At 39.8% G+C, this 12,570-nt stretch overlaps 1 protein-coding gene across 9 annotated transcripts in view; it reads left to right on the top strand.

Annotated features, from left to right (window-relative positions):
* trim37 (tripartite motif containing 37) overlaps positions 1-12,570 on the top strand; it is a 103,089-nt gene that overhangs the window by 70,934 nt on the left and 19,585 nt on the right. For 8 of the 9 annotated variants that reach the window (XM_073053166.1, XM_073053167.1, XM_073053168.1 and 5 more), the window contains 3 exons: positions 4,201-4,389; positions 9,144-9,431; positions 11,454-11,585. In XM_073053166.1, the coding sequence (XP_072909267.1) occupies positions 4,201-4,389; positions 9,144-9,431; positions 11,454-11,585 (609 nt within the window). The remainder of the gene's footprint in view (positions 1-4,200; positions 4,390-9,143; positions 9,432-11,453; positions 11,586-12,570) is intronic. The other variant, XM_073053171.1, reaches the window with a different exon arrangement.

Here is a 12,570-nt window from a genome sequence, read left to right as displayed (position 1 = left end):
ACCGAAATAATTCCTATCTAAGCTTTATAAAATGGAGACATTTAGTGCAAAGGTAGCGACAGTAACGGAACAAAAGTTCGGAGCAGCTAAGCAATCGCCATCTTACCGGAAGTCAATATGAGCAAATCTATATACTACTAAAACTTCCATGCTCTGTCTGTTTGTGACGGTGCATTACAGCGGCACTTTTTTTGGCTACATCGCTTAAAATGTGCTAACTTACAGAATGCAGGCAAAGTTCAGGGTTACATATTCGTATAAAATTGCTCATTCGCCAAAATCAACTGCCTCGTTTTCACCCGAGAGCCGATCCGCCATCGTGGAAATCGGGACGCGACACCACGACGCATGCGCGCGGCCAGCCTCAGCAGCGACACCAACCGGAGCAAAAGGGCGGGGCAGCTCTATTTTGAGCAGTCACATATCATCATCACCATCAGCATGTGCAGGATTGGGACAGAATTAACTGCCACCCATCAATAAGAGATCATTAAATCTTATTGTAATGACATACCTCTCTTTCAATATTTTAATTAGTTTCTGCATAAAGGAATACAAAGTACAAGAAGATATATATTAAGTCCAAAAAAAATTACCAAATACATTGTATTAAAAATACAGTTACAATCACAAAACCCTGTATTCATATAAATTAAATTGTAATATTGAAATATAATTTTTATTATACAGAAAAAAATCTAAACTCACTACCAAAGTCAGAGCTGTTAGGAAAAGCAAGAAAAAAGGGGGAGAAAATCCTTATCATATAATAAAATATATTATTAGCCACCATCTGTACTTTTACAACAAATCAAAGATTTTGAAAATAACTCAAATGAGTTTATACTTTTATACAATGTATAAAAGTCTTGACTAGATTCACAAACTGAACATCGGATCTTCTCTAAATTTAAGCATGACATAACATCCCGTAACCTGTATTGACGTACTTCGAGACACCCATCAAACCCTTTGCTGCAGTCAAAGGACAGCGGTGACTATATCACATCCATTCAGGAGAGCGCCAACCACGTCATCAAGAATAATCAGCTTCCTTTGGTATTACTGCTTTGTATCTTCCATCGAGCATAGGGTAAAAAAAATATGGTCAGCCTAACTGACGCATGGAAAGAGAAAGGGGACATTGTGGTCAAAAGATGATGCCAAATGTCGTCGGGGAGCAGCAAGGAGAGGGAGAGAACAAGAAGCAGATGAGGCCAGGGCCACACGACTCCAGGATCAAAGAGTCAGGACAAAAAAGATGAGAGAAGAAGAGACAGAGGAGGAGAGTCATGTACATCTCCAAAATGACAACAACAGGCACAGGAGGAGGAGAGAGGAAGAGACAAAGGAGCTGAGAAATGCCTGTCTCCAGGATCAGAGATGAAGAACAAACAGCAGAAGAGATGAAGAGACGGCGGATGAAAGGACTGCACGTCTCCAGAATGAATACGAGAGGCACAAGAGTGGCAGATCAACCAGAAATGTTGCCATCAGAAGAGTCCTTCGTTAAACGAGGAGAAGCTATATTTGCCTTGCTACATGTCTGTCTTCTTTAATAAACTGGTTTTTCTTCCATTTCCAAAGCAAAGCAATACCAATAGCATTCAGGAAAATTTTATGTTCATTCTGGTCACATCAGACTGCACTACCTTTCTCTCAAAGGGTCGCCCCGTTGTCTAGTTAGAATCTATAATTGTTTTCTCATCGTGTGAAAGTATTGTGCGTAGAGAGGTACCTGTTTGAAATATACCATTTTTGCATTTATTATGATTTTTGTTTTGGGTATCATTCTCTTTCAAGACACTACAGGTAGTCCCCGAGTTATGAACGTTCGACTTACTGACAACTCGTACTTACGAACCGAGGAAGGAGAACGCCGTCCGCCATTTTATTTTATTTTTTTAATTTTTTTTATTGAAGTTCATCATCAAACAAACATTTCCATAAGATGTATTTCAGACATTGTACATATATATCATATAATCATATATATTACAAATCTCCACAAAGTATTTATCTGAGGTATACACTCATAGAAAAGAGTGGAAAGAAAAAACAAGCAAAAGGAAAGAATTATGTACAAGTAGGGAGTAATCTTTTTTTTACAACAGATTCATTGATTTGTGAGAATAAAATCAGGTCTATGAGGCATTATGTAGTTAAACCATTTTTCCCAGTATGAATCAAATTGTTCCAAATTGGATAAAATTCTCTTAACGTTTGATTGGATTTAATAGCCCATTGACATTAAAAGAAATGAATTTTACCTTGTCCTTAGCCATCTGTACTTATCTGTCAATGTACCATTGAAATTAGAATAGAACTTAAATCGATCTACTTCCTGAACAAATAAGAACCAAGAAACGCAAATAACAACAAAAATGGCAACGAACGTGTGATTCCAAAGCTGAGGTCTCTAGTAAATGACCCTGCGTTGAGCTAGAGGAAATGTCTAGCTGTGGGGGATAACCCCTCCTACTTGTGAGTTGAGGGCCCCCAGTGCAGTATTCATAAGTCAGTGAACAAATCCATTACACAGAAAAGATTTCCCTGTGTACTCGTATATACATACACACATATACATACATATACACACACACATTACATACACATATATATATTCTTATTTTGGTGGGGGAAAAGGAGTAAGTGAGAGAATAAAGAATAACAACTAAGTAATATAAAATCCACATTATAATAAGTATTTCCTGAGATAGGTATATCACTGTGTACTTTTGCTTCCGTTTAGCTTCTCAACATTTTTAAAGTTAGCCAAATCTTATGGCTCTTCTGAAGGGGGTGAGGACTGAAATTGGGAAACTCCCGGTCTCTTCCTGATATATTTCTCTCGGCCTCCTCTCGTCTACTGCCTTCTCGATTCTCGCACTATTTCCCAAGCGGAGCGGGATAATTCCCCATTCAGGCTCTCCCTCGTTTTGGTGACGCTAACGGGCAACCCTCTGGCCTTCATGTCTGTAGTCGCCTCTTCCACTGTCTGGTACAATCGCGTCCAGTTGTCATAAAACACTCGAAGTTTAGCAGGGTACGGAGTTTTTCAGTCAAAACTTCATTGGGTGCCGTCTCTCCCAGTTGGGGTCCTAATTTCTAAAAAAAAGACATCATGCAGTTTGAGGGGGAGAGATGTCTCCACACATCAGAAAACTCTCATTCACCTCTTCCCTACTGACAAGGCATTTCATGTGCAGTTGAGGTGTAAGGCTTACTTTTGAGTGCCAGAGGTGCAATAGGCAAGCATTTTTTGCTAGTGATGTGTAGCGATTTAGGAAGTGGTAATGCATTATTCCAATCTCTGCACTACTTGAGGAAATACTACTGAAAACTCAACAGGGTGAATGATTGAGCATTTGGGCAAGCAAAGATATTTGCCCCGGGAGAGAGTATCGATTTGTAAACAATAATCTATCTGTATTTTTGACATTATTACTTGATGAATTAGGGAGTTACTACAGATTTTATCTCAGAGGCCTGATTTGGACCAGTGCGGACTAGGTAAAGCATATGTCAGAAGTAAAAGATAAGTCAGTATGGACCAATACAGTATATCACTAAGAAAGAGGCTGAAGCTATGTTTACAGTGTGACTGTATCAGAAATTCAGACTAATTATGATAAATTTAAGTTGCTTCCAATGCAGCAATTACCTGCTAGTGCTATACCTGTATTATTGCCATTAATTTTGGAAACTGGGTTTTGGCAATCCTGGAATGGAAACAAGAATTGGTGAATGTACAAGGTGAGTTTAAGTTTTTGTCAGGAAGAAAGATTCAAGTTTTGAGTCAAGATCTTTTGAAGAAAGAGAACACAGAGAATTGAATCCTTTAACGACAGAAGTGACGTATAATATGGGGAGTAAGAGGTATAATCGTTGAATGTCTAATAATTTTTTTGTGGTGGTGATGGCTGTCGTGGTAACAATTTGGTCCATCTGTGCAAGTCTTTATTTGTTCAAAGTAATGAAGTATCCTTGAATAGTAGTGAAACAAGAATAACAGTTTAGTGAATATCATGTGTTGCTTGGAATTATCAGCTGTTTGTCCTATTGTTGTAAATTTTGAGGACTAATTTAGCCCCTTTCGGAAGACCACGTTTTTCCTCCTGGTTTTTCAGTCTTTGCTGACTTGAGGTTTGTTTTTTGTTTTTTTTGGTCTTGGTTATAGTATTCCTCTGTTCTCCACAGGAGGAATGAACAACCACAGTAGGTCTTCAAGGAAGGTAATGGGCAGTCTGACGTCCACAGCCAGCAACAGCCTACTTGAAATTGACCCTGTCATTCTCATACAGCTGTTGGACTTGAAGGACAGAAGTAGCATGGAAAATCTGTGGGGTCTTCATCCCCATCCACCAGCTTCCGTCCTGCATTCAGCAGGTAATTTAATTGGCCTGTAATTTGTACCATCATATGTGAACATAACTGTTTGGACAAGTTGGTAAGTCCTCCTAAACTTGGAACTGTAAATAACAAATGTAGCTGGAATCTGAACAGTACTTTCCTTTGTGGTGCTTACTACCACGAGTAGTTGAGAATAAAAGCATCCCAGGAAAGAATAAAGGGCAAAAAAAAGGAACATGCTAATGATGTTTGTTGAAGATGGAGATTCGTGAAGTTAGATACTAGGTAAGGACAGTTGGGCTAGAAGGCTTTTTATTTCACTGCTTTTGCTTGTTTCCTTTTAGTCTCATTACCTGGGGTAGTCAGTATTTAGTATTTTGTGCCCTTGCCTCAATTACCTTTTGAAAAAATGGTGACGATTCATTTACATGTTGCTTCATTCCTTGTAGTCCAGCTCTCCCACAGTGCTATTGGATAAAAAAAAGTTGCAGCATTTTGGTCTCGTGATGATAAAGGAATGGCATTATATTCTCAAATCTGACCAGTGTGTGACTTGGCAGAGAACATTAATGCATTTGCCTGTGGGTCTGCTGCCCTCATGGTTTTTCTGGCAGACCACTGAATTGGAAGTGCTACCAAACAATCTTTGGAAGTTACTGCAGTGCATTTTGTAGATGCGTCCTGTAACCATGGTGTGCTGACATTGGAGGAAGTAAATATTCAGGATGGTGGAATTTACGTTGTTTTTTTTCCTGTCTGGGGGTGGTAGTTGTTATCTGGGGGTCATTTCAACTGCTCTTATCTGGACAGGTAGAGTGTACCATGTGATTTGCTCAAGTATGCCCCCCACAATAAAATCCAATTCCAACTATTTTATTTATCACATGTAATGTGCATCATACAGTGAACTGCGTAGCTCGTGCTAACACCATCACAACTGAAGGATGTGCTGGAGAAAGCCCATGTTCTGGCGCCCATATCCTCAATGCTTGGTAGAACAGCACAGATCACAACAAGCAAATAAATCAACAAAATAAGCCCCATTCCTTCATCCCACCCACCAATGATAATGGTAACAGTGATGAATTTTTTTTTGCCAAAAAATGAGACTGCTTCGTCCCATATCCATGAAACATACTGGCTTCTCTTTAAAGTCAACTGATCTACACCTGATGCGTATGTTTGGTCTACCAGTGAGATAGTAAGTTATTTTCCAGTATCCAATACTTGCAATCTTGTTGTCAGTTGGAATGGATTAAATAATTTGAGGACTGCTTCTATAATGAGTATTTTGGGATGAGACAGATGGATCATCCATTTGTCACTGCTGAGGATGATTGTGAGTACTTTAGCCATGCCCTCAGCAGTTGCGAGTTGGGTTCCATTACTGAGGATGAGAAGGTTCATAGAATAGAGCCTTCTCATCCCTTTTAATTGTCCACCACCTTGCAAGGTGATGTGGTGGACTGCAAAATATTGGTTGTAGGATTGTTGTGCACTGTTTATAGCAAAGTGTTAATGCACTTTAGAATGCATTTGATGCTTTGTTAAAGCTTGTTAAGTGCATTTGATAGTGGTTCAGCATGCTTTCTTTGCTGTTCATTAATCTTTAGTTGCTCCCAGAGTTGGTGCCAATGGTAGAGTGACAGATAGGTCTTGAATTGGTATGTTGTAATGGGGTACAGTTCTGCAGGTACAGCAGGCGGTGAAAAAGGCAAATGGTATGTTGGCATTCATAGCAAAAGAATTTGAGTACAGGAGCAGGGAGGTTCTACTGCAGTTGTACAAGGCCTTGGTGAGACCGCACCTAGAATATTGTGTGCAGTTTTGGTCCCTTAATCTGAGGAGAGACATTCTTGCCATAGAGGGAATACAGAGAAGGTTCACCAGATTGATTCCTGGGATGGCAGGACTTTCATATGAAAAAAGACTAGATCGACTAGGCTTATACTCACTAGAATTTAGAAGATTGAGGGGGGATCTTATTGAAACGTATAAAATTCTAAAGGGATTGGACAGGCTAGATGCAGGAAGATTGTTTCCGATGTTGGGGAAGTCCAGAACGAGGGGTCACAGTTTAAGGATAAAGGGGAAGCCTTTTAGGACTGAGATGAGGAAAAACTTCTTCACACAGAGAGTGGTGAATCTGTGGAATTCTCTGCCACAGGAAACAGTTGAGGCCGGTTCATTGGCTATATTTAAGAGGAAGTTAGATATGGCCCTTGTGGCTAAAGGGATCAGGGGGTATGGAGAGAAAGCAGGTACAGGGTTCTGAGTTGGATGATCAGCCATGATCATACTGAATGGCGGTGCAGGCTCGAAGGGCCAAATGGCCTACTCCTGCACCTATTTTCTATGTTTCTATGCAACTGAATCTCAAGAACGCCCAACTTTGAACTGTGTTTTGAATATATTAACATTTGTATGGTGGTAGTGCCACAGATTCAGAATGTGAAGGAAGAAGCCCTCGGTGACTTTTGTTTCCATCCCTGTCCATCCCCTTCTTGCTGCAAAGCCTACCTGGCTGTTGTGTCCTTCAAGGCTTGATTAGTGGTGGTGCCACTGAGCTATCTGGCAATGGATAATAAACTTGCCCATCCAGGATCCATTCTTTGTCCTTGCTACCCTTGGTGTAATCTTCTGTGTTTGCTGTGGAGGAGTGGACATTCATCAGCCAATGAAATGGCCCTTGTTTGACCTATTGCTGTGAGGTTTCATGGAATACAAAGTCAACACTAAGGATCTTGTCTTTGCTGCACCAGTGAGAGGATGCACATATCACGATTATAAATAGGTTTGTATTATAAATTCATGGCAGTTTTCTGTAACTCACTCCTTGGATCTCCAAGTGACATGTTGGCTTCCTGCATCTTTTATTTGAAGCTTTTCCTCCATTTCCAAGAAAAAGATAGGGATGGAAGAAAACTTAATCTGAATTTTTGATTTTTAAAAGAAGAATCTAAAATATCTGGGATTAAATCAGATGTTCAACTGGTAAACCATCATAGTATTCAGAATGAGGAGTGATAATTTTAATAAAATGAAATTTTTTTCCAGGCCCGTAAGTGTAACTCCCCAGTTAGTTAAATGGTTGCAAGTTTTGAAATGCAAGAAACTATTTGGTGTTGCATTTTGCCTCATTAGGAAGAGAGACTTGCATTTATGCCGTGTCTTTTAGTACTTCTGGGTGTCCCAGAGCGCTTTACGGCCAGTGAAGCATTTTAAAAGTGTAGTCACTGTTGTAATTATAGGAAACGCATCATTAGTGCAGTATAAATTTGCTACCGTGTTCTTGATGATTATTAACATCCAGATTGTTTTCTCATAACTTTAATTTTTATGCTTTCTCCTTGGGAGAGATTGTGTGACAGACTGCTTTATGCAACGGAAGAAAGCTGATTGGCACTTAATTCTTCTTTTGTACTAATGCCTCCCTCTCAAAATTTGGATCTAGCAAATTATCTATGCTTAATTGAGGCCCCCAGCTGAGTCATGTAAGGTACCTTCATGTGAGGGTGTTATGCCTATAGCTATTTTTTCATCTGTGGCACAAACTACAATGTACAGATAAAGATTGGGTGCGGCTAAAGTGTTAATATTTTTTCCTATCTATATCCTGTTGTAGATATATTTGGGTATGGTTTAGGAACAAGATAAATATTTTACTCTGTGGGCATATACTGGTTTTATCTTCCACATTATCATCTTCCTTCTGTTTTAACAGCATGTTTTCTATTCATTTCACCCATTTTCCCTTAATTATATTTATTCTATTTGGCTCTATTTCATGGTCTAGTAACTAAATAATTTTCCAGAATGCTCTTTGGATTTACCGATAACTTCCTTGTATTTCTAGCTCCTAACTTTGTACTCGCCCACAATTGAAGTTGATGCTGCCCAGTCCAATCACAAATTTGAAATCCTCTGGTAGGGCACCCTTCAGTTTTGTTTCATGAGAACGATCCTGGGAATGAAAGGGCTAATGTATGAGGAGTGTTTGGCTCTGTGCCTGTACTTACTGGAGTTTAGAAGAATCTTGGGGGGTGGGGGGGGTGATCTCATTAAAACCTATTGAATACTGAAAGTTCTAGATAGAGTGGACGTGCAGAGGATCTTTCCTATAGTGGTGGAGTCTAGGATAAGAGGGCACAGCCTCAGAATAGGATGTCCCTTTTTTTTAAAGTGAGGAATTTCTTCAGCCAGAGGGTAGTTAATCTGTGAAATTTATTGCTGTAGATGGTTGTGGAGGCCAAGTCGCTGGGTCTACTTAGACTGGAGGTTGATAGGTTGTTGATTTGTCACATCAAAAGTTACCGGGAGAAGGCAGAGTAAGATTGAAAGGGATAATAAATTAGCATGATGGAATGGCAGAACAGACCTAATGGGTTGAATGTCCTAATACTGCTCCTATGTCCTATAGGAAGATGTGTTACATTTATACACTAAATATATAATGCAGCCAAACTCAGGACATTTTGACCTGCTCATCTGAATCAGCAATGTGTGGCTGTGATCACATTTGTCTGCATTGTTTCCACCAAAGGACTTTTTAATAACTCTTGAGTTAGAGCTACATTGAACTTTAAAGTTCCAGGCTAAACCTTGTTCTGTCCGGAGTGAGAAGCATTCTGAGTGGCTTTAAGAGACTGCAGCTAGTCTCGCCTTCCTTGCTTGAGAGTAAGAGAAATGACAATCTAAAGTTATTAATACGAGGACTGAGGTTTTAATGAATGTCTACATAAATGTATGTTTAAAAGGAGGGTCTAAAAAGAAATTCATTCTGTAAATAGCTCCATGTCGTAAAGACCGTGACCAGCGGAGACAGCAGTCTGTGCGTCGTTCACCTCCTGATTCTGGAGTTCTGAAGAGGTTAAAGGCACAAATGGCTGAGGTCAGGAGCAAAATGTCTGAAGTGAAAAGCCAGATGTCAGAAGTGAAAAGTACGGTGTCATGTACTGATCTGGGATCAAACTGCATCACTTCTGCTGGAGAGCAGGGACCACTGGGGTCCTGTGGAATTGACAACATCCAGAGACGTGAAGCAGGGCTGGACCTCTTTTCTAATTACATAAATTCTGGTAAGTAACAAGGACATTACTTTCACTGTAGCTTTTCAACACATGACTGAATAAAAAATGTAAAATGACATAGTTAATGATACTCGTATGTGTTGTATTATCTAATTTTATTGAGAGAAAATGTTTAAAGTTAACAGCCACATCACTTGAGCTGTGTTTTGGGCACTATTTTAAAAAGATCTAAGCTATTGATACCACTTTAAAGTTTTGCTCACACAAAATGTACACCATTGCCTCTGATTCCAATGCTAATGTTTTTTCCTATTCCAAACTAATCACATTAACTGCTTTCAAATGAAGACTGATCATAATAGAAACATGGTAGTAACTGGTACACAGGCTTATTTGCTTTGTAGCCAGTTCCTCAATTTCAAGAGTGACTTGCTTCCTCTTGGGTTTTGAGGGTTCTCAAGTGACTAACTGGGTGAATATGATGTGGAGGATATTCAACAGAGGGCAGTGGGTAATTTGAAGTTGTGCATCCCTACTTCCACTTATCTAGGGCTTCTTTGCGTGGACTTAAGGTGCTGAATACAGTCCTGTATGCTCCTTCTCCATTTTGAGCATTTGTGATCAGAAATTCCCCAAGAGTCTTTGAGCACATTGTAATTCAAAAAGGCTTTGAGAATAATCTTGGGTTCTTTCCATGACACAGCTCTGAATGGTGTCTATTTTGGGAGTCTGCTGTCAGGCACACGAATGACATGACCTGCCTGATGGAGTTGACTGAATGTCTTTGGGGCTTTATTGCTCAGAAGGTTGACTTGGGATTATGGCTTATCTAATCACTGAATTTGGAAGATTTTTGCAGGCTTTTATGGAATTCCAGCAATTACTGAAGGTGCTTATTGTGGTAGACCAAATCTCGAAAACATAGGATAGGGATCGTTGCTGCATAGTAGGCCATGACATCTATGCTAGGTTTAAGATCTTGATCTTTGAATATTTTATCTAAATCAAGAAAGATCACTGCTACACTTTGAAGTTCATGTCAAATTTCATTGATTCTGCTTTTTGGTAACCATCGAAATTAATTTTAATTTGGAGACTTGGTATCCAGGTCTTGGGTGACCGTCTGCATATGTGTTGTGAGCAGATGTCATGGGTTAATGATCCAAAACAGGAGTTGTCATTTTCTTTTCCATCCCCGCCCAATGCTCGAGGTGACTGGAGTGTCTCAGTTGGTACACACCTGAGCACAGCTAATGGGACAAGTCTGGAGTCAAATCTGTCACCACCTGGTGCACAACTTATTGCTGCATCCCCAGTACCCTTGTCTAAAAGCTCATGAGGAAATGATTGCACCTGTTTAAAAGTCAAAATGAATTCTCTTATCACATTGCTGTGGAAAGTGGGAACGCACATCTAATAGAGCTCTTAGAATTGAATGCCAGGCTTGAGACTTGTCTCTTTTTGCAAAGGGAAAAAAAATGCTTTTGCATGTACCAAGAAGACAAAAATACTCTTATGAACATAAAGCTCTAGAAAATGTTCAAGCGCTGGAATTTAGTGCTTAGTGATCAGATTGTTGTTACCTGGGAAACGGGACTGATCTACTTCATAGTACATTCTGGTGAGCACTCAGTTTGTTCCTTCAGAAATCAAAACCATAAATGTCCTATCAACATTGATTTGATTTGCTGAAATTTAAGGAAATATTTGTGAAAAGGACATTCAAGAAAATATTTGAGTGAAGTGGTTACATGTTAGTGGGCAGAATTCGCAACCAGTTAAGATACTGGGGAAATTTGATGTTGGTAAACAAGGTTGTCAGTTTTTTTATTTGAATAAAGAAGAGACCCTTTTTGTCTTGGATTTTCATGGCAGTTTCTTTCTTTTTAGATTCCCAGCATGCCTTCTATTAATCTGAGGAAAAAAATTATCTACTAAGTTGCAATTCTTTTTATACTTAAATGTTTTGACCTAATTTTAGAGGAATTAGGGTTTGTATGTAGTAGCTTGAGGTTTTAGCTGATGAACAGATGAGCTGTAAGTCGTGTCTCCTTTCAAACTATCTGTCAGCAACCAGTAAGAAATCAGCATCTCCGAAGAACAACCGCTCAGGCCCAGGGACCTCCCTCTCTCTCCGCAGAGCACTGGATGGTGGAGATAAGGATTTCCACTGCCAAGAGAACTGCCAAACCATTGCAGGAGGTAACCACTAATGTTTTTGTTCCTTTGCTTCATTTTCATACTCAAGATGGCAGCAGGTACTTGGTCTTGCAGAATAGGAAAGATGCATTCAGAAAGAAACTAACTTTACAATTATTAGAGCAAATAGATTAGAAGGAGGCATCCATCACTAGCAACCCTCACCATCTGGGGTATGTCTTCAAAAAAAATGATAGTTTGTATGTCTATAAAGTGATGCTAGGCACAGAGTCTGTACATAAGCTGACAGGAAATGATAAAGCAGATATTTTCTTTTGCATTGTTTATTTATAATAGATACATAGAAAACCTACAGCACAGTATAGGCCCTTCAGCCCACAATGCTGTGCCAAACGTACTTACTTTAGAAATTACCTTCGGGTTACCCATTGTCCTCTATTTTTCTAAGCTCCATGTACCTATCCAGGAGTCTCTTAAAAGACCCTATCATATCCACCTCTGCCACCATCACCGGCAGCACATTCCACGCACTCACCACTCTCTGCGTTTATGTAAAAAAAAAACTTACTCCTGACATCTCCTCTGTACCTACTTCCAAGCACCTTAAAAATGTTAGCCATTTCAACCCTGGGGAAAAAGCCTCTGACTATCCACACGATCAATGTCTTTCATCATCTTGTACACCTCTATCAAGTTGCCTCTCGTCCTCCGTCACTCCAAGAAGAAAAGGCCAAATTCACTCAACCTATTCTCATAAGGCATGCTCCCCAATCCAGGCAACATCCTTGTAAATCTCCTCTGCACCCTTTCAATAGTTTCCACATCCTTCCTGTAGTGAGGTGACCAGAACTGAGCACAGTACTCCAAATGGGGTCTGACCAGGGTCCTATATAGCTGTAACATTACCTCTCGGCTCTTAAACTCAGTCCCATGGTTGATGAAGGCCAATGCACCTTATGCCGCCTTAACCACAGAGTCAACCTGCGCAGCAACTTTGAGTATCCTATGCACTCAGACCCCAAGATCC

This window comes from Hemitrygon akajei, chromosome 8 (assembly GCF_048418815.1).
Source record: "Hemitrygon akajei chromosome 8, sHemAka1.3, whole genome shotgun sequence".
Lineage (NCBI taxonomy): Eukaryota > Metazoa > Chordata > Chondrichthyes > Myliobatiformes > Dasyatidae > Hemitrygon > Hemitrygon akajei.
The sequence above is the reverse complement of the archived record's forward strand: the minus strand, read 5'-3'. Positions and strand labels throughout refer to the sequence as shown.